Here is a 26,354-nt window from a genome sequence, read left to right as displayed (position 1 = left end):
AATTTAGGGCATCTACACCCTCTGCTCTGAGAGATGGATAGCGAGTGTAATACCTCTTCAGTTGATGATTGACACCTGAAGCGAAAAGGTCCACATCCATCCTTCCGAACCTGCTGCATATCTGTTTGAACACATCTTTGTGCAACTGCCACTCTCCTGGCAACATCTCCTGTCTGCTTAACCAGTCCGCTTGGACATTCTCTACTCCCTTTATATATTCCACTGTCAATGATTGTAGCGTGCGCTCTGCCCAGGAAATTAGTAGAGATGCCTCCTGATGAAGAACCAGTGACTTCGTCCCTCCTTGACGATTTATGAACGCTTTCACACAGTTGTTGTCTGTTCTCAGCAGCACATGTTACAGCAATTTAAAATTCAATATTAAAAATAGTTTAAAACAATTTACAGTCAGAGGAACAGTGTGGGTCCTGAAAATATGTATCTTGGGTATCAAAGGCCAGGGTAAACATGGCTCAGTGAATGTGGCTGCAACAGGATGAAGTCCATAGAACAAATACATGATACCAAAGTGCTTTGGGTGCATTCAGTCTAGGCTAGCAGCATTTCAGTGTATGGGCCAGAGAATGCATGTCTTACTATGCTGTGGTATGGGTGTGAAACACTGAAACCGCTAGCAGGGCCAGGCTGACTTAGTGGCTAACAGTGCTATCCTAACCACACCTGCTCAGAAGTAAGTCCTACAAGTACTTCCATGTAGGTGGAGTTAGGGTTGCAACCTAAACTTTAAGTGTAATTTACACAATTCTCCTTCTATGACACTCTTAAGGTACAGACATCTTCGTAGGGTCTCTTACTGTTGAATTAACAGCCAAATGCAGCTTTGCTCCCTGTCATGAAGTCTCCCACCCCCCAGTCCCCCCGTACTTGCCCATTTTCTTCCTGCCAATACAGTAACACCTCAGTTAACCAATCTTCCAGGAAGAAACTCCTTTTAAGGAAAGGTTTCTTAAGGTGAAACTGACCAGCTTTACTTTGCTATGGATTAACTTTCAAGTCTATGGCTTTGCTTTAAGGTGAAACTGACCAGCTTGTGTCTTTGCTTTGCTACCAATAAACTGATAAGCCTGTGCCTTTGCTTTGCTAGGGTGAAACTGATAAGCTGGTGTGTTTCCTGTGCATTAAAGAAATCTCTTGCTTTCTCCCAGGGCTGGGGAGGGAAGGATCCAATATGATTCAGAGGAGGAGAAAGGGGGGCTGGCTGCTGGATAGGCACCCTTTAAAGCCTCTGTTGAAGCTGCCCCCACCATCTATGAATGAGTGTAGGAACCTATCCCTTTTCTTTCCATGTTATTCCTACCTCTGGTACCAAAGTTTCTGTTAAAGAAGTAATGTCCAAGAATGCATCTACTTTGTTAACTGAGGTGTTACTGTAGTGCACAGCCCCTTCACTTTCCAGGGCCCTTTTGAGGTTTTGCCTCAAGTCCTAGTTTCTCCTTTAACTAGCTTCTCCTTTCAAGTCCTCTCTTTAACACCATGTCTGAACCAGTGGTTAGTCCAAAATGTTGTGCCTTTTTTGCCCCCTGGCTATTTTGTCCCACTTCCATTAAGGCTCCCTCTGCAGCAAGAGGCTACTGTAAGGGCAGAATATGGAAAAACCAATTGGTTCCCCATCGGAAAGGGTGTGAGACGGATGTATTTTATCACCCTATTTATTTAATCTATATGCAGAACATATCATTTGGAAAGCAGAATTGGACCAAGATGAAGGAGGTGTGAAAATTGGAGGGAGAAATATCAATAATTTAAGATATGCAGACGATACCATACTCTTAGGAGAAACCAGTAATGATTTGAAACAAATGCTGATGAAAGTTAAAGAGGAAAGCACAAAAGCAGGACTACAGCTGAACGTCAAGAAGACTAAAGTAATGACAACAGAAGAATTATGTAACTTTAAAGTTGACAATGAGGACACTGAACTTGTCAAGGATTATCAATACCTTGGCACAGTCATTAACCAAAATGGAGACAATAGCCAAGAAATTTGACTATTGAAATAGCAGAAGAAATAACTTCTGTTCATCTTTGCTCAGTATTTAGCTCAATTCCTGACCAGATGCTACTGTTCTAGGTTTTTTTTAATGGTGTGTGACAGAGGACTTGCATTCTGAAAACACACATTGGAAGCAATTGCTTGAGCTGGAGGAGAAAAACATTTTCGAAAAGAATACCTCAAGTCTGATGCCAGCATTTGCCCACAGCTACTGAGGCAGGACCTTTTGACCTTTTCATTTATTTATTAAATTTCCATCCCTGCCCTCCTCCCGGAAGGAGCCTAGGTGTCCTGCCCAGAGTGCGAGATATGAGATGGAGGCAAGTCTGGAATTAATTCTTGTTTTATTAGAGTAGCGGTTACTTCAAAGGCAGTGCGTTTCATAGACTTAGCTATGCTAACTCACAGTCCCTAACTAAGCTACCTAGGCATACTCTGCAGTGTGTGAAGAAAGTTGACTCAGCAACCGAGTCAGGGGGTGCCGCCTTAAGCAGGGAAGGTCTTCGCTCTTAATTTCTGACTCCTGCGAAGTCGCACCTTCTCGCCAACCCACTTCTGGTGGTGTCTCGCGCTAGGGGAAAGGGGGGCAAGCCTCCACCGGCTCATCTGGCAGTACAGGCTCGATAGGTGCCAGCTCAGCTTCAGGAGGTGGGAAAGCATTTGAAATGCCAGACGGGGAGTCCTGGGGGGGGTGTTGGCACGCACGCCCGGTCATCCCCCAACATCTCTGTTGGGGTGTCTGTAGGTGAAGCGAGGTCTGCTTCAGTGGGAGAACTGTCCGTGGGAACTGGCAGACTGTCAATTACACCCCCTCCTTCATTGTCCCCGAAAGCCTCATCTACCTCTGATTCCTCCCCCTGCTCTATCTGGGGAAGCTGGGGCTCGACCGACTCCCCTCCCTAATCCCTTGGGAGAGCTGGGGCTCAACACTAGGGCAGCAGACAAGGGAAAAAACCCTCAAAACATCTTACAAACATTTTTTAAAAAATATTTAAAAACATCTTAAAAAGCAATTCCAGTATAGATGCAGACTTTACACCACTTACAAAACCGCTGTTGAATAAAAAAAGCCATTATTGGTTGACCTTTTCTCCCCATTAAGACAGGGAAAGGTATCATTTAGTGCATAGGAAATTAAGCACCCATTTTCAGAAAGGTGAAATACAATTAGCAGCGTGTCTGAATATTGAAAGTATCAAAGCTGACGTATTTGTTTCTAAGTGCTAGCAGACAAAAGTTCTCTAAGGCTGTGATCCTATACACACCTGGGAGTAGTCCCCATTTAACTCAGCAGAGCTTACTTCTGAGTAGACATGCATAAGACTACACAATAAATTATTTGTTGTAGAAGCTTTTGGAATGCTTTCTTGGCAAAAACATAGAAAGACAGGGATTTTTTAAAATGGCAGCTTTAGTGACTGCAGCTACATATATTTACAGATATTTCTCCCTGCTACGGGAGTTCGCTGCCGCGGAGGCTTGCCTACCCGATTTTTACAGCCGCGAGCCCGTTACCAACCCCGCGACTGTAGCACTTTTTGAAGACGTCTTTTTGCAGCAAAACTTTTCTTACAGCTCCCTCTCAGCTTGTAGCGCTCCTCGCTGTCCGCCATTGCTCCTTCCTCATATACACCGTTGTTACTGTGCAACATATCCGCCATTTTGATTAATATTTTCCCGCCTTTTCGACGGGCGCCATTTTGTTTGCTTCCCTTTTTCCCGCCCTTACTGTTTGGTCTATCCCATCCTAACAGCGGGCCTCGCTCGAAAGAGCTGGGGCTAGCAGTTATATTAAAGCTGTGTGCGTGTGTGCTGCAGATAGAATCCTATAGTACTCAGAATCTCCTCCTGTTCCAACTATTCGACTGCTACAACTCTTGAATCCACACATTCGCTGGACTGTATCAAGGCTGTGGTTGTGAACCAGGCTATCTGAATTGTACATTCTGCCCCACTCGTGGCCGTGTACTAAGACTGTGGGTTTGTGCACCGCTGCACGAATTGTACATTCTGCCCCATCCGTGGCCGTGTACCAAGGCTGTTGATACTGTGCAAAGCTGTGCAAATATTATGTTCTGCTCCATCTGTGGCCATGTACCAAACCTGTTTATACTGTGCAAAGCTATCTGGACTGTGCATTCTGCCCCATCCATGGCCGTGTACTAAGACTGTTCATAGTGTACATTCTGCCCCATCCGTGGCCGTGTACTTAGCCATCTGCCAGTGCATTCTGCCCCATTCGTGTGCCGTGTACTGAGCCTGTTCGGGTCTGTGCATTCTGCCCCATCCGTGTACAGATACCCTTTAAATATATATGATGGCAGAACACCCAGAGACAATCCAGGCAACCAAGCAGAAACAACAGCCAGAGACAAACCAGGCAACCAAGCCTAAACCATCTAAGGCGGTAAAGCATAAGCATTCCAAAGTGGTTGCCAAAACTAAACATATTTCCTGCCACAGCACAACCAAGCGGCCTCGCTATGTCTCTGTTCCAGTTCCAAGGGGGTCAACCCATGCACAGTTGACGACTCTCTTTCACTCTCCTGCTGTTTCCTCTGATGAGGAGAACTTTGCTGGTTTTCCTGAACAACCAACGCTCAGCCAACCCGGGGCTTACTCCTCTTCACTGCCTGTGGGGCCATCCACTTTTCCGCCTACACAAGAGCAACCGTCTACATCTCTGGGACTGCAGCTGTCCCATGAGTTCATCTCACAACTTCAGGGCATGCTGTCGTTTTTCGCTCAGAGGCAGTCACCGTCACAAGTTCCCACTATCCCTCAACACAGCGGGGACCACTCTGTACACAATGAGACGAACCCATCCACGAGCTAGAGAGCCTGCTCCACGAGCTAGAGGGAGCCCCAGCTGACAAAGCGTCAAGGCGAGTTAAGCAGCAGAGCGAGTTCGGCAGCAGGGCGAGGAGGCCAGGGCCCCCCACTCTGCCCGTCTGTTCCCTGACCTCAATTAAACCGCAGTCTTGAACCCATTGACGTAATAAACCTTAAACAAAACTATGCAGGTAAGAAGCCAGCAGGGGTGTGGGGGCTTTCTGGTGTTTTGCACCGCCTGCAGCATGTACGACTATCTGCCTGTTGGACAGAAGTCGTGGGTGTGCTCTCTGTGCAATGAGCTTCTGGCTCTCCGGGAACGACTTCATTTCCTTGAGGCCAAGGTGGCGGACCTGGAAAAGCTGAGAGAGGCAGAGAGGTGTGTGGAGGAGGCCTTCAGGGACGTTATAGCTGTGTCCCACTCCAACGATGATAGCTCTCCTGCTATCATGGAGAACGATGGTCTCGGGGAAAGAGAGCATCCAGCTGAGGAAGAGGGAAACGATCCCTTAGAAGGGACCCATTCCTTGGGGGATGAGCAGCTATCCTCTCGTGCCGAGGATATATCTCCAGGGGGTGGAGGGATCCTTGTAGTGGGTGATTCGATCATTAGGAACATAGACAGTGGGGTGTGTGATGGGCGTGTAGACCACAAGGTGTTTTGCCTGCCTGGTGCGAAGGTTGCGGATATTGCCCGTCGTTTAGATAGTTTGGTAGACAGTGCTGGGAAGGAGTCAGTGGTCGTGGTGCACGTTGGCACCAACGACATGGGGAAATGCAGCCGTGAGGTCCTGGAAGCAAAATTTAGGTTGCTAGGTAGGATGCTGAAAGCCAGGACCTCCAAGGTGGCTTTCTCTGAAATGCTACCGGTTCCACGTGCAGGACCAGCCAGACAGGCCCAGCTTCGCAGTCTCAATGCGTGGATGAGACGATGGTGTCGGGTGGAAGGGTTCGGATTTGTTAGGCACTGGGGAACATTTTGGGACAAGCCGGGCCTGTACAAAAGGGACGGGCTCCACTTGAACCAGAATGGAACCAGACTGCTGGCACTTAAAATTAAAAAGGTGGCAGAGCAGCTTTTAAACTGACTGAGGGGGGAAACCTGACAGGAGCTGAGAAAGGTCCGGTTCGGAATAAACCTCCCCCCTGGGATAAAAACCAAAGAAATGATGAAATTTTAAAAGGGGTAGGCCTAGAAGTAGGCATTGTGAGAGCAGGGGCACAGGATATAAATTCAGAAGAGCAAAATTACCACAGGCCTAACCACAAGTGCCAAAGACACTTGAAGAGAGACACTGCTTACAAGTGCCTGTATGCTAATGCTAGGAGCCTCCGAACCAAGATGGGAGAACTGGAGTGCTTGGTCTTAGAGGAGAGCATTGATATAGTGAGCATAACGGAGACCTGGTGGAATGGAGAAAACCAGTGGGATACGGTTATCCCTGGATATAAACTATATCGGAAGGACAGGGAAGGACGTATTGGTGGCGGAGTCGCTCTATACGTGAAAGAAGGCATTGAATCCAGCAAGCTGGAAACCCCAAAAGAGGCAGACTCCTCCACAGAATCGTTGTGGGTGGTAATACCATGCCCCAGGAGGGACTTAATACTGGGAACGATCTATCGTCCCCCTGATCAAAATGCTCAGGGAGACCTTGAGATGAGATATGAAATTGAGGAAGCATCCAAACTAGGAAATGTGGTAGTAATGGGTGACTTCAACTACCCGGACATAGACTGGCCGCATATGTGTTCCAGTCATGACAAAGAAGCAAAGTTTCTAGATATTCTAATGACTATTCCCTAGACCAGTTGGTCATGGAACCGACCAGACGGACGGCAACCCTAGACTAAATCCTCAGTGGGGACCGGGACCTGGTGCGAGATGTAAGTGTTGTTGAACCGATTGGGAGCAGTGACCACAGTGCTATTAAATTAAACATACATGTAACTGGCCAATTGCCAAGAAAATCCAACACGGTCACATTTGACTTCAAAAGAGGAAACTTCACAAAAATGAGGGGATTGGTAAAAAGAAAGCTGAAAAACAAAGTCCAGAGGGTCACATCACTCGAAAATGCTTGGAAGTTGTTTAAAAACACTATATTAGAAGCTCAACTGGAGTGCATACCGCAGATCAGAAAAGGTACCGCCAGGGCCAAGAAGATGCCAGCATGGTTAACGAGCAAAGTCAAGGAAGCTCTTAGAGGCAAAAAGTCTTCCTTCAGAAAATGGAAGTCTTGTCCGAATGAAGAAAATAAAAAAGAACACAAACTCTGGCAAAAGAAATGCAAGAAGACAATAAGGGATGCTAAAAAAGAATTTGAGGAGCACATTGCTAAGAACATAAAAACCAACAACAAAAAATTCTATAAATACATTCAAAGCAGGAGACCATCTAGGGAGACGATTGGACCCTTGGATGATAAGGGAGTCCAAGGTGTACTAAAGGAGATTGCAGAGAAGCTAAATGAATTCTTTGCATCTGTCTTCACAGTGGAAGATATAGGGCAGATCCCTGAACCTGAACTAACATTTGCAGGAAGGGATTCTGAGGAACTGAGACAAATAGTGGTAACGAGAGAGGAAGTTCTAAGCTTAATGGACAATATAAAAACTGACAAATCACCAGGCCCGGATGGCATCCACCCGAGAGTTCTCAAAGAACTCAAATGTGAAATTGCTGATCTGCTAACTAAAATATGTAACTTGTCCCTCGGGTCCTCCTCCGTGCCTGAGGACTGGAAAGTGGCAAATGTAACGCCAATATTCAAAAAGGGATCCAGAGGGGATCCCAGAAATTACAGGCCAGTTAGCTTAACTTCTGTCCCTGGAAAACTGGTAGAAAGTATGATTAAAGCTAGATTAACTAAGCACATAGAAGAACAAGCCTTGCTGAAACAGAGCCAGCATGGCTTCTGCAAGGGAAAGTCCTGTCTCAGTAACCTATTAGAATTCTTTGAGAGTGTCAACAAGCATATAGATAGAGGTGATCCAGTGGACATAGTGTACTTAGACTTTCAAAAAGCGTTTGACAAGGTACCTCACCAAAGGCTTCTGAGGAAGCTTAGCAGTCATGGAATAAGAGGAGAGGTCCTCTTGTGGATAAGGAATTGGTTAAGAAGCAGAAAGCAGAGAGTAGGAATAAACTGACAGTTCTCCCAGTGGAGGGCTGTAGAAAGTGGATCGGTATTGGGACCTGTACTTTTCAACTTGTTCATTAATGACCTAGAATTAGGAGTGAGCAGTGAAGTGGCCAAGTTTGCTGACGACACTAAATTGTTCAGGGTTGTTAAAACAAAAAGGGATTGCGAAAAGCTCCAAAAAGACCTCTCCAAACTGAGTGAATGGGCGGAAAAATGGCAAATGCAATTCAATATAAACAAGTGTAAAATTATGCATATTGGAGCAAAACATCTGAATTTCACATATACGCTCATGGGGTCTGAACTGGCGGTGACCGACCAGGAGAGAGACCTCGGGGTTGTAGTGGACAGCACGATGAAAATGTCGACCCAGTGTGCGGCAGCTGTGAAAAAGGCAAATTCCATGCTAGCGATAATTAGGAAAGGTATTGAAAATAAAACAGCCGATATCATGATGCCGTTGTATAAATCTATGGTGCGACCGCATTTGGAATACTGTGTACAGTTCTGGTCGCCTCATCTCAAAAAGGATATTCTAGAGTTGGAAAAGGTTCAGAAGAGGGCAACCAGAATGATCAAGGGGATGGAGCGACTCCCTTACGAGGAAAGGTTGCAGCATTTGGGGCTTTTTAGTTTAGAGAAAAGGCAGGTCAGAGGAGACATGATAGAAGTGTATAAAATTATGCATGGCATTGAGAAAGTGGATAGAGAAAAGTTCTTCTCCCTCTCTCATAATACTAGAACTCGTGGACATTCAAAGAAGCTGAATGTTGGAAGATTCAGGACAGACAAAAGGAAGTACTTCTTTACTCAGCGCACAGTTAAACTATGGAATTTGCTCCCACAAGATGCAGTAATGGCCACCAGCTTGGATGGCTTTAAAAGAAGATTAGACAAATTCATGGAGGACAGGGCTATCAATGGCTACTAGCCGTGATGGCTGTGCTCTGCCACCCTAGTCAGAGGCAGCATGCTTCTGAAAACCAGTTGCTGGAAGCCTCAGGAGGGGAGAGTGTTCTTGCACTCGGGTCCTGCTTGTGGGCTTCCCCCAGGCACCTGGTTGGCCACTGTGAGAACAGGATGCTGGACTAGATGGGCCACTGGCCTGATCCAGCAGGCTCTTCTTATGTTCTTATGTTCTCCAAATCCGTTTGACATTGCCAGGGGCAGGCTTGTTGATGACGTCTCTTGTGAGGAGGAGTCCGCATTCGTTCTGCAAGACGAAGGAGACGAATGGAGTGACCATTCGGATCATGACCAGGATACATCTTATCGTCTCTTTGATGCCTCAGATTACCAGCCCCTTGCGCGCAGAGTTTTGAATACCCTTTGCCGTCAATCCACGCCAACTGCAGCTGCCACTCCCGCTTTAAAGGGGGCCAGGGTGTTGAAATCCCCCACGCCAGCAGAACACTATCTCCCTGTGCCAGATCCCATCGCTAAACTGGCCAAGGACGAATGGTCTCACCCTTTACAAGCACGCCGATTTAATAACCTTGCGGACAGACTTTATCCTTTGGCTCCGGACTTTACTACCAGCCTGGCCGTCCCTGGCATAGACGAGCCAATTTCCAGCTTAGTTTCCAGATCCCTTTTGCCAAGGGAAGGAGATTCTCATTTAAAGGATGCCACTGAGCGGAGACTGGACTTTGCCTTACGCAAGACTCATGAGGCCACCGCTTTTTCTATGCGTGCATCTACATCAGCCTCTATTTTCTCCAGGGCAGCGATGATGTGGCTGGACGACCTCCTAGAGGATCCTAACCCAGATCCTGTTTCTCTGCGGAGATCTCTGATAAAGTTGCGCAAGACAGCTGCTTTTGTGGCTGATGCCACTTTGGACGCAAATCAGTTAGGAGCACGCGCTATGGTGGCTCAGGTTGTTGCCCGACAGACCCTCTGGCTCCGTCACTGGCAGGCTGACTCTACTGCCAGGGTTAATCTATCACGGGCACCTTATGCCGGATCATTACCGTTTGGTGAGGAAGCACTAAAGGCAGTGCTTGTTGACCCCAAGGACTCTCAAAAACCTGTCTTGGCCACTGTCAGAAACGTCGAGCGCAGACCTTTCCGACGCTTCGCCTCCTACCGCACGTCTCAGCCCTTTCGAGGAACGCGGCCCGGGGGACGAGGCCGCGAGTTCCCAACATATGATTTCCGGTCCTCCAGGGGAGGCTGGAACAGACGTTTTCTGGGCAGAGGTCAGTACCAGGGGCGCAGAGGTTCTTCAACGTCCTCGTACAGGGGAGGGTCTCACCAGCGCAGACAGTATTAGCACAATCCCGGTTGGGGGCAGATTGCTTATGTTTGGCGAACATTGGCTGCGTCTGACTCAGGTCTCCTGGATCAGAGAACTTCTTTGTTATGGATATGCAATTGAATTTTGGGCAACTCCTCCAGACAAGTTTCATCCCTCCCCCTGTCCCAGGGCACCAGCCAGGCACTGCATCATGCAGACTGCCATATATCACCTCCTGGACATAGCGGCAATAGAGCCAGTCCCTACAACAGAGAGGTCGGAAGGGGTATACTCCCTCCTATTTGCTGTGCCCAAACGAGATCTGTCATGGAGGGCGGTATTGGACCTCAAGTTCATTAACCGTTTCGTAAAGTATCGCAGGTTCAAAATGGAATCCCTCCACTCCATTACAGAATGCCTGCATGAAGGAGACTTCCTGGCTTCTATCGACCTAAAGGAAGCGTATCTCCATGTGCCTATTTGCATAGCCCACAGAAAATTTCTTCAGTTTGCCTTTGGCTTCCAGCATTTTCAATATCGAGCGATGCCATTCGGGCTCTCGTCTGCCCCGAGAGTATTTACCAAGGTGCTACTCATACTGGTGGCTTACCTCCGGCTTCAAGGGGTCCATATCTACCCCTATCTGGACGATCTTTTAATACGGGCGAGTTCCAGGGAGCTGGCTCAGCGCCATCTAACGCTCACGCTCCATGTCTTACAGGCCCACGGCTGGCTAGTCAACTTCGACAAAAGCCATCTCCAACCAACCCAACGTCTACAGCATCTAGGGGCGATGTTGGACACCCTGCAAGCGACAGTGTTCCTGTCCCCAGATCGCATAACTGCTATCACAGACATTGCAAGATCTCTGATGCACAAAACATCGGCAGACGTCATGCTTCTAGCCAGGGCTCTAGGAATGTTGGTGTCCACCATTCATATTATTCTATGGGCTCGAGCTCATACTCGCCAGCTACAGTGGGCCTTGCTGCCGTTCCAACACGACATTGCCAGCTCAAACCATCGAGCAATTCCCTTGAGCCCCACACTGCGTTTGTCATTCCGCTGGTGGACGAGGGTACAACATCTCACCCAGGGCACTCCGTTCAGAGAACCCCACAGGACTGTCATCACCACAGATGCCAGTCTCCTTGCCTGGGGAGCCCACTGCAACTCCCAGTTCGTTCAGGGGGCTTGGAACACAGCAGAGCAAACTCAGAGCATCAATTGGCTGGAACTAAAGGCTGTCCACTTAGCTCTGCTTCATTTTCAGTCTCTGTTCCACTTGGACCATGTTCTCATTCGAACGAACAACAAGTGTGCCAAATCTCATTTAAACAGACAAGAGGGGACCAGGTCCCGTCCTCTGCAGAACCTAGCTTCCCTCATATTCGACTGGGCAGAGCAACATCTGCTATCCTTAAAAGCAGAACATCTCAGAGGAATTTGGAATGTGACAGCAGACTGGCTCAGCAGACAACAGGTTTTTCCGGGAGAATGGAAACTTCATCCGTCCGTGTTCCATCTTCTCCAGGGTCGGTTCGGCCACTTCTCTGTCGACCTCTTTGTCTCCAGTCACAATTGTCAACTACCCAGGTACTTCGCTCGATACCTGGACACGACAGCGGAAGCGGTGGATGCCCTGTTGCTACCGTGGCCGGATGGCCTATTGTACGCCTTCCCCCCAATACCACTGTTAGCCAGAACCTTGAGGAAGGCGCGGCGCGAGAGGGCACGGCTGGTTCTGATAGCACCATATTGGCCACGTCGACCGTGGTTCTCGGATCTCCTTGCCATGTCAGTGTTCCATCAGGACCCCAAGTGGCTCAACCTAACAGCGTGGCTTTTGAACGGGAACATTTGAGGTCGGCTGGACTGTCTGACGCTGTTATTGACATTATCTTAGCCTCGAGACGACCATCCACCACACGTATATATCAACATACTTGGGTGGCATTTTCCAGGTGGTGTCACACTCCGCACCTCGATCCTTCACAGTCTACAATACAACAAGTGCTGCAATATCTTCATAGGGGCCTCATGATGGGACTCAGACCCAACACATTGCGTCGACATGCGTCCACTCTGTCATCCATTCTCTCAGTGTCCTCCACTGGTGCCCCTATTGCCAAACATCCGTTCGTCAAACGTTTTCTCAGAGGCACTGCTCTACACTCACCGGCTGTAGCCCACCGTTTTCCCTCATGGAGTTTGTCAAAGGTGCTGCAGGCCTTACAACGTCCTCCGTTTGAGCCCCTCAGGACTGTGCCTTTACGTCTGTTGTCATTCAAGGTCCTGTTCTTGACCGCGATCACTTCTGCGAGACGAGTTTTGGAACTGGGCGCATTGTCTTCGGCCCGCCACCTCTGTGTCTTTCACAAGGACTCTGTTGTGCTGAAAACTGATCCTGCCTTCCGTCCCAAGGTCAATTCAGTTTTCCACTGCAACCAGGACATTGTTCTTCATTTTGTCCGAATCCTGCCCATCCTCTCGAGAAGGCTTGGCATTCGTTGGACGTTCGGAGGGCTCTCAAGACCTACCTGTCTCAGACTCAGGATATGCGACGGACCGAGTCTTTGTTTGTATCCTTTCATCCAAGGTCTATGGGGCATAAAGTAGCTAATTCCACCTTATCCCGCTGGTTGCGGGCATGTATTACTTTAGCATATGAGTCCCTTAAGCTTCCAGTTCCAGCTAGTATAACAGCTCATTCCACCAGGTCAGCGGCCACTACGGCTGCTTTTGCTACCAACGCTCCTGTTGCCGGTATTTGCAGAGCTGCTGCTTGGTCTACCCCACATTTGTTTATAAGGCATTATAAAATAGACTGTTATGCCTCTGCCGATGCCTCTTTTGGCAGACGAGTGTTGCAACAGGTTCTTAATGAGGATTAGGTTGTGGGTGGTCCCTCCCTGTTAAGGGCTGCTTTGGTACATCCCGCTTGATGGCATACCTCCTATGGAAAATGGACCATTGGTCTCACCTGAAGGGTGATTTTCATAGGAGGTATGCCATCACAACCCTCCCAATTGGAGGAAACCTGGATGACTAGATATTTTTGGGGATTGTTTCATATATTCCTGTTATGTTATTATTTTTCTGTTTACTAGTGAAGTCAAGACTGCTATTACTGTTATATAGCTATGTTAGAGTCATGTTATTATGCATATAGCTATTGTGTTATGTTCTTGCTGGTAGGCCCGTTGGTCTTTTCTCCTGCACTTTTAGATATCTCTCTTTGGACTCGCTGCGAATGAACTGGAGAGTGGGAGGGGCCTGACGCCCCTAGTCTTGCCTTCAGAAACATTCTTGCCTTTGGACGATAGGTGGAGCTATTACCCTGCTTGATGGCATACCTCCTATGAAAATCACTCTTCAGGTGAGACCAATGGTCCATTTTATCCTCACAACAACTCTGTGAGGTAGGTTATGCTGAAAGGAACTGTCTAACCCAAGGTTCATGTAATTTTGGATCAAAACCAATATTTTAAATCAAATGTGAACCAAGCGATAACTACTTAAGCCTTTGTGTTTTTTTTATAGCGTTCCATAAGTTTTCGCAGTGAGAGTCGTCCTGATCTTCTTTCCACACGACCCTGGACTAGAAATGTACCCCCTGCTAGCACCAAGCGAAGAGACAGTAAACTCTGGAGTGAGACTTTTGATGTTTGTGGCAATCAAGTGCTCACATCCAAAGAAATCAAGCGACAAGAGGTTTGCTTATTTATATTTTCTTTGGACTATTTTGTCTGTAATGGGATTAACACAACTAGGTCTAGGGTCTAGGTCTGGTCTGTTACAGATGGGAGACTGCCTGAGAACCTTATTTATTTATTTAAGAGTTTGGTATGCCACTTTTCGCAAGTTGGCTCTTTGCCATTGTCCTAGGGATAATGCTTTGAATTCCATCATACAAGAAGGGCAGGATATAAATACATAAAGGACAATATTTAAATGAATATAGCTTGGTCCTATTCTTTTTAGTCTCTTGTTTTGGTATTGCAGCAGTCTGGCCTTATTTCTTCTTGACACCTATTTGGCATGGCTTTGTCATTCAAAAGGCATTTTGGGGTTAAAAAAATGGGAAGCAAGATCACTGCTGCCTTTTCACAATATCTTGTCATGGGCTTGTTGGCAAGGCTCACTCTCAAAGCTGGGGCTGGTCCTATTTATTTGATTTGACAATATCCATATTTAAACTGCCTTACACCAGACCATACTATTTTCCAATCCAGCCGAATATCTATTTCCAGTTTAAATGGATCAGGTAGATGGTAGTGAGAAAGACCTTTGTCTGAGACCCTGGAGAGCTTCTGCCAGTCAGAGTAAACAATATTGGGCCAGAATGGACTGCTGGAATCACACTTTTGAAATTGTGCTCCCTCCTAAAAGATCCTCAGTTTATTAAGTCTGGACAGCAGCACCATACAGACCCAAATTCATTGGGTTGTATTCAACTAGCTCCTACTCAGAGTAGACCCATTCAAATTAATAGCCATGACTAACTTAGGTCCATTAATTTCAATGGAACTTCTCTGAGTAAAAGTTAGTTGAATACAACACATTGCCAGTTTCCAGGCAGACAAACATACATTCATGGACAAACAGATTCCAGGGCTCAGGCAGAGCAGAGAATAGTTCAAGTTGCAGGAACAGGACAAACCTGGAAGGCAAAGCCAACAGTACTGACACAAATTTGCAGCTAATCACTGGCTGGCCAGCAAGCAGACGCTGAATCCTTGCCCCTAATTAATACTGTCTCATCACTACATACAGATATAAAACTTGAGACTTTTTTAGTATTGATTTGTCTTAGTCTTCGTATCTGCAGTAATGAAAACAACAGAATGAAATTTAACAGGGATAAGTGCAAAGTCTTACACCTAGGAAAAAGAAACCAAACACACAGTTATAAGATGGGGGACACTTGGTTCAGCAATACTACATGTGAGAAGGATCTTGGAATTGTTGTTAAATCACAAGCTGAATATGAGGCAACAGTGTGATATGGCTGCAAAAAAGGCAAATGCTATTTTAGGCTGCATTAACAGAAGTATAGTTTCGAAATCGTGTGAAGTACTAGTTCCCCTCTATTCAGCACTGGTTAGGCCTCATCTTGAGTACAGTAGGGCCCCGCTTTACGGCGTTCCGCTTTACAGCACTTTGTTCATGCGGCGGTTTTCAATTAGGGAAAGGCCCCGCTCTTACAGCGCTTGTTCCACTAATACGGCAGGGTTTTTTCCGTCGCACACCATTTTTATGTCATTTTCGCGCGACACGGCTCATTATAGTCTATGGGGCCCTGCTTTATGGCGATTTCCACTTTACGGTGGGGGCCTGGTCCCTAACCTGCCGTATTAGCGGGGCCCTACTGTACTGTATCCAGTTCTGGACACCGCACTTTAAGCACGATGCAGACAAACTGGAACGAGTTCAGAGGAGGGCAATGAGAATGATCAAGGGACTGGAAACCAAGCCCTATGAGGAGAGACTGAAAGAACTGGGCATGTTTAACCTTGAGAAGAGAGGACTGAGGGGAGATATGATAGCACTCTTCAAGTACATGAAAGATTGCCCACACAGAGAAGGGCTGGGATCTCTTCTCAATTAACCCAGAGTGCAGGACACAAAATAATGGGCTCAAGTTACAGGAAGCCAGATTTCGGCTGAACATCAGGAAAAACTTTCTAACTGATAGAGCGGTACGACAATGGAACCAAATACCTAGGGAAGTGATGGGTTCTCCAACACTGGAGGCATTCAAGAGGCAGCTGGACAAGCCCCCTGTTGGGTATGCTTTAACTTGGATTCCTGCATTGAGCAGGGGGTTGGACTTGATGGCCTTATAGGCCCCTTCCAACTCTACTATTCTATGATTCTACTAAATTATCAGTGTTTCTCTTGCCAATCAAGTTAGACCAATAATTCATCTTACTGAGCTGCTTGCAATATAATGCTAGGACCCATTTAAGGAAGAGATGACTTCTGGATTATGAGATATTCAAACTAAGAAATGTTCAGATATATTCAGACAAAGAAAAATCCATTGCAGGGGTCTCCTTATAAATTATGTGAATATAAGGATCTTCTATAGAGATCTGTTTTGCTTAATGCAATAAGCAATAATAGTTCCTCATTGTTTATAGGCAAGGCTGGCTCATGATTTTGGGGGGCCATTGGGCAAGAATCTACTAAGGGATCCCTTTAGTATTTCTTTTTTGTGTGCCTGAATGGCTAATACACTATGGTTGATATCCAGCTAAGTCATACTTAGAGTAGACCCTTTGGAATTTATTCACCCAACATTTTTGCTGCCCAGTGCCCATTTCATGCATTTGATACAGAGGGGTCTTTCATTCTAGTCTCTTGCTACTGTAAATTCGTCAGTTGTTGACTTATTACAGAATGTATTCAAATGGATTGCATACATGTTTACTCAGAAGTAAGCCCTACTGTATGTCATGGGGGCTTATTCCCAGGTACACATGTGTAAGATTGCAGCTTCTGTTGTAGCAAAAACAGCAAACCAGTACAGCTGCCTTTCTAGAAATATAAGGAGTCCTTTATGACTTTAGAGTGCTACACATATGCACAAGGCAGAAACCCACCAATGTGTTCTAAGATAGCCAGCATAAAACAACCTTTTTTAACTGGCCAGGAAAAAAAATGGGTAGAAGGAGATGGGGAAGCACTTATTCTTTCAAACACAGAAAAATCCTGCCCACCCCCTCCCAAATAATTTTGAAACTACATAGAGAAAAGTGGACTTTTTAAATCAAGCCAGGAATAATAAAGCACATACCAAATTTGTTTTGAACAGAAAGAACATGACATGCACACCTACCCCTATTTGTTCTGAAATGAGAGACAGAACCAAAAACAACACAACCCACTAAAAAAAAAACAACTGAGGCTGAAGTCCTATGACACTTACTTAGGAATCAGCCTCACTGTGTTTAAAAAGGTTATTTGAGAAATGAGAAATAGCAGATTTCTCAAGGTTCTGTTTTCTATTACAGGCTATTTTTGAACTTGCGCAAGGAGAACAAGACTTGATAGAAGACCTGAAGTTAGCAAAGAAGGTATTATACTATTAAGTATTTTGTCCCTCTACTGATTTTGTTCATAGGCAGTTTCTGCCATCTGTGTATGTAGATAAGGGTTCAGATAAATAGAAACCTACTGCGTAACGGCCAGAGTGTAAAGGGTATCACTAATTAGTGAATTTCTAATGTGTATTTATTTAATGACTTTTCTATCTTTGTGCAGGCTTACCATGACCCAATGCTTAAACTTTCCATAATGTCAGAGCAAGAATTAAATCAAATTTTTGGAACACTGGACTCTTTAATTCCTCTGCATGAAGGTATCGTTCTTTTTATTCAATACACAACTGCTAAAAGCAAGTAAGATGTTTGAGGAGCAATTGTTTGAGGAACAATCGTGTTATATTGGGCTGCAAATTGAAAAAAAATCCGTGAGCTGAAATGGGCAAGAATCTAATCTAAAGAACTTCTCTACAAAATCTCTCTGTAAGGAAGAAAGTACATTGGATTGGGTGCTTTATTTTTGTATCTAAATTGTAGAAGAATTAGTGTCATTAGTTGTCACTGCTGTATCTGTTGACATGCACAGTTGCCAACTGTCAGTCCTGACACACATGGGAATCGGTTTAGATGCTACCAGAAATTATATAAACACGGATACAGTTTTCTTCCTTGAGTTCAGTGTTCCCATAGAACTTAAGTTGTCAAAAAATTATGGAAGTAGATATCTAGGTGCTGGGGAAATGTATTTTCAACCTAATATAGGTTTTGGAGAGGCATTTTAAACAATTGTGCATTTTGACTTCTTCATAAGATTTGTGAAGAATCATGATGGAGTCTCTGTATGTGTCTGTGTATAGATAGACAGACAGTGTGCGATATCTATATCCTTCCAGAGAGATTAGACATAAATTATTCATTGGCTCTTCTGACATTACTATTTTTACTAAAAAGCAACTGCTGGGATGGGCTCTGATTCTGATTGGAGCAGCAATGCTGGGGCAGAGAGCTGACCCTTTCATATGTATGTGAAAATTTAGGTCCTGACCTAGATTTTCCCTCTGTCTAGGTGGGGGATAAATACAAGCATGATGCAGCTAGCTGTATTTCCTCCCATGTGCACCTAATATCAGCTTCAGTGGATGGGATTTCAATTGAGAAAGCAGTTGTGGTGGGGAATGTTTGACCTCTTCCATCTGATGGCACTGTTTCTTCAGTCAAAATTAGAGCCCTGCACAGTTTCTCTTCAGTAAAAATAGAAATGTGGGGGAAGCTAATCACGCATCTCCCATGTCTTGTAAAGTTTGGCACTGAAAGAGGAAGACTAGCAGAGTATATCGGTCACATTTGTGTATAGCCTTTTTGTCAGGGAATAGCTCCTCACTTTGTGAAAATGGGGGTGTTGAATCATTTTAAAGCATTTTGATACACAGATAGTGATAAACTGATATGCAGGTGGTCAAAGGCAATGAAAGTCTCACAAACAGTACTCGAAAAGGTTGAACTTCAATCTACTATGCTAGCTGGAATCCATTTGTGGAATATATTAGAATATGCAGACAGCTGTTGGACATGGCAAATGTGTTCCTGGCTGTTTGGGATAAGCCCTGAGGCTGTCCTGAAATAAGAAATGAAAAAAGGAAAATGGTAAAATCTTAGCCACATTCAGTAAAAGAAAAAGGAAATCACATTCAGTAAATGAAAAAGCAAATCTGTAATTCCAAGCTATCTTGGTGAACTTGTTGGGGAGAGGAGGGATTTATCTGTAATCATTGTTACCTACCTGTCAGTCTGAATGGCATGATGCAGTTTCTTCAATCTCTTATGACATGGATGCTGTCCAGATAATGCTTGTTTGTTAAAAAAAGTAAATAAATAATGGGGGTGCATGGAGTATAGAAAAATCCTCAGTTTTCCTTTACCAGTTGGGTCATCATCCTCACCCCACCCCAATTCAGTATTTCATGTTTCTTTTTATTTTGTTTACACCAGATCTTCTTAGGCGGCTGAAAGAAGCGAGAAAGCCAGATGGATCTACAGACTCTGTTGGCCACATTCTTGTGGGCTGGGTATGGAAAACTTTCATAAACTATTAATTTGGTTTTCTTTTTATCTACTTCATTTAAAGGTGAAAACTGATTTTGGTAAAATATGCAAAGAATGGGTAGTGATATTGAGATTTACAATCTCATAATGATATCTTTGTAAAATGCATCAGTTAATTTATCAAAGCTATGTTTGGTTTTAGAACTAGTACCAGGCAGTAACACTGAAGAAGGGCAAAGGACCCAAGGCAAACTTTGTACCACATAGCCCAGGCCAGAAAACAAAACCGTTATTATTATTGTTATTATTATTGTTATTATTGTTGTTGTTATTATTGTTATTATTGTTATTATTATTATTAGATTTATATTCTGCCCTTCCTCCCAGCAGGAGCATAGGGCGGCAAACAAAAGCACTACAAACACTAAAACATCATAAAAACAGAGTTTAAAATTTAATATATTTTATTAAAATATACAATAATATCTTTAAATATATATATTTTTAAAAAACCTTTAAAACATTTTTTTTTAAAGTAGTAGTTTAAAACATATTAGAAAGCAATTCTAACACAAATGCAGATTAGGAGAAAGTTTCTACTTAAAAGTCTTGTTGAAAGAGGAAAGTCTTCAGTAGACACTGAAAAGATCAGCCCAGGGAGGCAAACAAAAGTGCTAAAAACACATCAGAACATCATAAAAACAGACCTTAAAATACACCAAAACAAAAAAACTTTAAAAACATCTTTTGAAAGGGTTAAAAAACGCTTTTTTAAAAAATATGTTTTTAAAAAGTAATTCCAACACAGACGCAGACTGGGATAGGTCTCAACTTAAAAGACTTGTTGAAAGAGGAAAGTCTTCAAAAGGCGCCAAAAAGATAACAGAGATGGCACCTGCCTAATATTCAAAGGGAGGGAATTCCACAGGGTAGGTGCCGCCACACTAAAGGTCTGTTTCCTATGTTGTGCAGAATGGACCTCCTGATAAGATGGTATCTGCAGGAGGCCCTCACCTGCACAGTGCAGTGATCAACTGGGTATATAACTGTGTAAGACAGTCTTTCAGGTATCCTGATCCCAAGCTGTATAGGGCTTTGTACACCAAAACTAGAACCTTGAACTTGGCCTGGTAGCAAATGGGCAACCAGTGCAATTCTTTCAGTAGCGGGGTGACATGTTGGATACTCTGCCCCAGTGAGCAGTCTCACTGCTGCATTTTGCACCAGTTGCAGCTTCTGGACCAACCTCAAGGGCAGCCCCACATAGAGCACATTACAGTAATCCAGCCTAGAGGTGACCAGTGTCATGGGGCCGAGCCATGGAGCTCCTGAAATCAGCATTGCTGCAACCTATTTGGATATGGCTCGGGTAGAGCAGTGGTATTGGAGCTGTTTAGATGTACTGATGCAAAACCCAGATTGGTTCTACCAGAGCTTCTGTGCAGCCCTGACCTTGCCACCATGCTGCCCTTCCCCAGCTCCGTCCAGATAAACTGTAGCAATGCCAGTGTTGGGAGGGCAATTCTCCATCACCACATCCACCACTACTGGGCAAGACTCAACTCACTTTGTGAATAACACACCCAGCTTTTCCATATTGCCAAACAGTATAAGTTTCCATTACTGTGCCTTATAAGAGTTGCATGTATTGGTACAACAATGCACAACATTATCAATTAAAGGGCCCTGCTTCATTGCCCACCAGACTGGTGAGCGTGCATAAAAGGATCTTCTCAGCACTGGCTCCACAGTGATGGAATGCAATTCCTGGAGTGGGTTGTCCTTGTCTATTGATACTAACAGTGTGTTTTAAAAGGCTTTATGTATTTTAAAATATTGTAAGCCACTTTGTGGAGAATATTCTTAAAGAACAGAGCATAAACCCAATAAATAAATGCATCTGGCAACTGTGGGTGTTCCTAGCAAAGTGATGTTAACTGCATCAGTGCAACATCCTAGTATGCAGTACACCTAAACACCTGCTTTTGATGTTTTACTATTGGACTGTAAGTTTCTAGTAAATATTTTTGGTGACATTACACCATTAGACAGTAATGAGTGACAAAATCAGGCTTCTAACCAGGATCCACCAGTTCCAGCTATTATCAAAAAAATAGTGGTTATGCTTTTTTATATAATTAAAAACCATTGACAGTCAAGAGAATTAGTGTTGAAAACAGTCTATGCACGAGGTTTGTTCTTGGAACAAAAATATTTTCTGTGTATCAACATTAATTAGATAGAGAGGAATATATTGAAAACACTTCCAAATGTATTCTTGCAAATTATTTCCAAATGTTTCTTTTTTCCTTAGCTGCCTTGCCTGAATTCCTATGACAGCTATTGCAGCAACCAGGTAGCTGCCAAAGCTTTGCTGGACCACAAGAAGCAGGATCATCGGGTGCAAGACTTCCTACAGCGTTGTCTAGAGTCTCCTTTCAGTCGCAAGCTGGACCTATGGAATTTCCTTGACATTCCAAGAAGCCGTCTAGTGAAGTACCCATTGCTACTTAGAGAGATTCTGAGACACACACCAAATGATCATCCAGACCAACAGCACATTGAAGAAGCTGTATGTGTTTTGTAATTAGATATCTAATTAATATCTCACCTAATAAGATAATTTTTTTAACATTTTTGCCATGGCCTGTTCAAGGCTCCTCTATGGAACAGATTCGACTTCTCTAAGTGTCTGATTTTATTTATTTATTATTTTATTTATACCCCACCCTTCCTTCCAGCAGGAGCCCAGGGCGGCTAATTTTCTAATTTGTTTGTGTGGTTAACACCACTATTCAAGACCCCACAATGCCATTGCACAGAGGCAATGAATAAATAAAAAAACTATTTCAGTGTATGTTAAAGTCAATAGATACATTGCCATTAGTTATAATCAGAACTGGCATTTCCCAAGTAATTTAAAGGAAAAGACTGGTTTGATGTAATATTTACTAATGGAGAAAACAACAATGTACACTTTATCTAGTGATATTAAAACTGACTTGACTACTATATAGGCAGTAGCTAAACTCCTTTATCATAAAAACTGCCATTCTGGTTATAGAGACTCTTCTGCATGCAACATGACTGTACATTGCCTGTGATACTGTGCTTTTACTAAACATTCATGTTTTGTGTGTGTAGTGTTGTACAAGACAAGGCCAGGTCCTGATCCTGGCATCATGGACAGCATGATAAGTAGCCTCACCACACCTCCATCCTCACTTCTTTCCTCTGCGTGGCAATGTATCTGATAACCTTAAAATATTGTTGGCAATATCCAAAGCCTTACATATGCTGCAGGTTTCTATTGCCTTTTATAAACATAGACAACTTCCTCTTCTGATCATTCCAAGATCGACCAAGAATTAGTATTTCAACAGTACCATCCATCTGTCATGTTCAAATAGCAAGGCCACAATGAGAGGTGTTCTCAGTATTCTCCTTCCACTTGGAGACGTGCTGAAGCTTGAACCCAAGCATCTTTCAGAAGTGCTGTAAAACTGATTTTGTTTCAGCTGGCTTTTTAAAAGCCTAGTTTAAACCAGATAAAAACTTGGAGATAGGAGGTTTTGATATTGGCTCCAATTCAGAGAAATTTGTGGAAAAGAAACTTCATGCCATTGCCCTTCAGGTTTTGTTTTCAGAAAGCCTTCCTGTTAATATACTGCATCCCATGCTGCAGTTTAAACTTAAGAGAGTTTTTAAACTATTTGGGCTCTAGAACATGAAGAAAAGTAGCAGTCATTCAGGAAAACAAAATACAAAGCCCTGTTGTGTATGTACACACCTAAAAGGGGCTCTGGGGATTTAAAATGTTTAATTAGATTAGCTGAATGAATGAATGAAGGAGCTCGGTTTACACAGCAAATTTCCTCTTGCATATATGCAGCATGCCTCTGCTCATAGGGCATAAGAGGGAAGTTCCTGCACATGCACTGGATCCATTGAGGGATGGTCGATGTGTATAAATATAATCTGAGAAGTGGTTTAAAAGAAAAAATAGCATGCTTGAAACTGAAAAGCCAAATTAGAGTACCAAGCACTCATATGACCTGTCTCCTGCCCATTATAAACCTTAAGGTCCATTCACTATAAAGCTGGAAAAGGTGCTAGTGAAATTGCCTTGGCAAATTACGATTTATCTGTGACATTTTTCCCTACAGATTAATATTGTCCAAGGAATAGTGTCAGAAATCAACAAAAAGACTGGTGAATCTGAATGCCAGTATTACAAAGAGAGGCTAATCTATCTTGATGAAGGCCAAAAGGACTCCTTGATAGATGATTCACGTGTTGTGTGTTGCCATGGTGAACTAAAGAACAACAGGGGGGCGGTAAGGAATTATTTTTTATACTGGTTTACTTCTTATTTTAAGTAAAAAAATGGAAATGGACTGCCTTCAAGTTGATTCTGACTTATGGCGACCCTATGAATAGGGTTTTCTTGGTAAGCGGTATTCAGAGGCTGAGAGGCAGTGACTGGTCCAAGGTCACCCAGTGAGATTCATGACAATGTGGGGATTCGAACCCTGGTCTCCCAGGTCATAGTTCAACACTCTAACCACTACACCACACTAAGTAAAGTTCTCTTTTAAACTTTGAATGGTTTCTTTTGAAATTTAAGGTTGCAGTTGGTTTGTTTTCTAATGGTGATCCTGGGAAAATAGTATCACGTTTCAGGAATGAGAAAGAGATTTAAAACAATTTTTTTATTGGTGGTTAAAAAAAAAGTCTCAGCAGAGTTTAGAATGGGGGTGGGGGATGGAATAGATCATCCTTATTGCATCTAAGAGAGAGACTGTTCTTTATCTTCTTTTAACACCGTTGTCAATATCTGTGTTTGTTATAGGCCCCTGTACTATCTACCCTCTAAGCCTTCCTCATGTTAGCTTCCATATTGACTGTGCTCCTTTCAGGATACCCAATTCCACATCTGCATGAGATTAGAATAGCAGATGCACGAAGCAGGACCTTCTCTATAATTGTGCCAGAACTGCGGAACTCATTTCTCAGAGATGCTTTTCAGATGCTATCCTTGCACCCTATTATTATTAGGGTGCTTTATACCAAGTCAGACCACTGGTCCATCTAACTACTATCTACACTGACTGGCAGCAGCTCTCCATGATTTTAGGCAGGAATCTCTCCTAGGCCTACCTGGAGATGCCGGGGATTGAACGTGGGACCTTCTGCATGCAGGGCAGATATTCCACCACTGAGTTATGGCTCTTCTTGTTGTTACATTTCTTACTCTTATTATTTGTAGTACAGTTATATCTTGCCTTTCTTCCATCATGGAACTCAAGGCAGCATAGGTGGGCTTTCTATCCATCCAGTGACACAGACTCAAACTTATTTACTTCAGCAAGGTGAATGTATCACAGGACTTCAGACTATGCCCTAGGATATTTCTACCCATCTTCGGTGCTGTTGTTTAACTAGCTACTGAACTACTTTAATTTTTTTCATTTTAAACTAAGAAAGTTATAAACAAAGAATGCAAGAGTAACAATTCACTATTTCTTTTTCTTTTCTATTAGAAACTGCATGTTTTTCTCTTCCAAGAACTACTGGTGATTACTCGAGCAGTTACACATAATGAGCAACTCTGCTACCAACTGTACCGGCAACCCATCCCTGTGAAGGATCTTGTGCTAGAAGACTTGCAAGATGGAGAGGTGCGACTGGGTGGATCTATACGTGGTGCATTTAGCAACAGTGAGAGAAGTAAGAACCCATAAGATGATATTGATTTTATCAAATATTGAAATTTCAGAATTGCTTTTTAAAAAAATACTATTTACTTACTGCTTAATTAAATCAATTGTGATCTTTCCTTGATATAGTTGTACAAATGAATGTATCTCTTGAACAAATGAGTGAACCTTTTAGAAGCAAAGAAAGGTCTGCTATACACCACATGACTCTTCCAAAGCAGAAGCATGTCTCATTCGTACGAAATAGAGAAACTGAACTGATTTTATATTTTTAGAAACAGGAGGCAAAATAAGATTTTTAAGAGTAGTATGTTGACCTTCAAAACCAAAGCATGAGAGATGTTGGTGCCGGGAAAGACAAAGGATACCTTCAAGTGTTCTTATAGATACTCTTGCATGAGTTGGTGTTAAAGGATAATGCTCAGAAGCTACTGTGGCATTCTGTTCCCCCCAGAGATACCTGGTGAAATACTGTATTTGCCAAAAAAAATATCTCAGCAACCATTTCCCCATCTGGCTGCTACCTTTTTTTTGAGGGGAAGGTGCACTGCAAGTGTAGGACAGGTTAAGGCTAGTAGAGGCCTTTGAAGTAGCTGCATTCTGTTGCATAATTACTCTTGACTATGCTTGTAATTGGCTATCCCCAACTGCCTCCCCCCCCAGTAATTCATTATACAACTATGATCATCCCCCTTCCATAAGTAGTTTAATTACTTTTTGCGTATACATTTGTTTGGAATCCTCCCTCTACTGCTAAGTTTGGCTTGCTCCTCCCCATTTATCATATTGACCCAAGTATAGGCCTCACTCAGGTTTCATACAAACCAGCTTTGAGGAAAAGCTGTGGCCTATATTTGGGTCAGTACAGTAGCATGGCAAGAGTAAATGGCTGCCATCACTATTGGAAGAGAGGATAGCCCTCATGTCCTTGCCCAGCTGCACTGGAGGCATGGATCAACAAGTACAAGAACTGTGCAGATGCACAGGTGCTGACTCCCCAACAGAATCCCATGAGGCCTCCTGACATCGTTCTCTCAGATGTCATTTTCCCTTTTGCTGTTAGTCAGTGGTGATTGCTGTTTGCTATCATTACATCATCTGGCTGGCTGCTGCTGATTGCTACAAGCTTTACTTAAGTTTTTGTGTATTTTTTGTATGACTTTTTTTAGAACAAACATAAAATGGCAGTGAATGAGGTAGAGTAAGTAGTAAAACAAGTTAAAGGAAACACTTGTTTTCTCTCATGCAGGCCTGCCCAGCTTGTGACTAGCCAAGCCAAATCCAGCTCACAAACCGTGTATAGTGGTCCAG

General features: G+C 43.8%; 1 protein-coding gene across 7 annotated transcripts in view; it reads left to right on the top strand.

Annotated features, from left to right (window-relative positions):
• The window catches only part of ARHGEF3 (Rho guanine nucleotide exchange factor 3), a 281,832-nt gene that overhangs the window by 252,396 nt on the left and 3,082 nt on the right, over positions 1–26,354 (top strand). For all 7 annotated transcript variants that reach the window (XM_061618281.1, XM_061618283.1, XM_061618280.1 and 4 more), the window contains 7 exons: positions 13,775–13,945; positions 17,251–17,313; positions 17,501–17,597; positions 19,270–19,346; positions 21,638–21,895; positions 23,490–23,660; positions 24,867–25,053. In XM_061618281.1, coding sequence (XP_061474265.1) covers positions 13,775–13,945; positions 17,251–17,313; positions 17,501–17,597; positions 19,270–19,346; positions 21,638–21,895; positions 23,490–23,660; positions 24,867–25,053 — 1,024 coding nt within the window. The remainder of the gene's footprint in view (positions 1–13,774; positions 13,946–17,250; positions 17,314–17,500; positions 17,598–19,269; positions 19,347–21,637; positions 21,896–23,489; positions 23,661–24,866; positions 25,054–26,354) is intronic.

This window comes from Rhineura floridana, chromosome 3 (assembly GCF_030035675.1).
Source record: "Rhineura floridana isolate rRhiFlo1 chromosome 3, rRhiFlo1.hap2, whole genome shotgun sequence".
Classification (NCBI taxonomy): Eukaryota; Metazoa; Chordata; class Lepidosauria; order Squamata; family Rhineuridae; genus Rhineura; species Rhineura floridana.
This window is presented reverse-complemented; position numbering and strand designations above follow the sequence as displayed.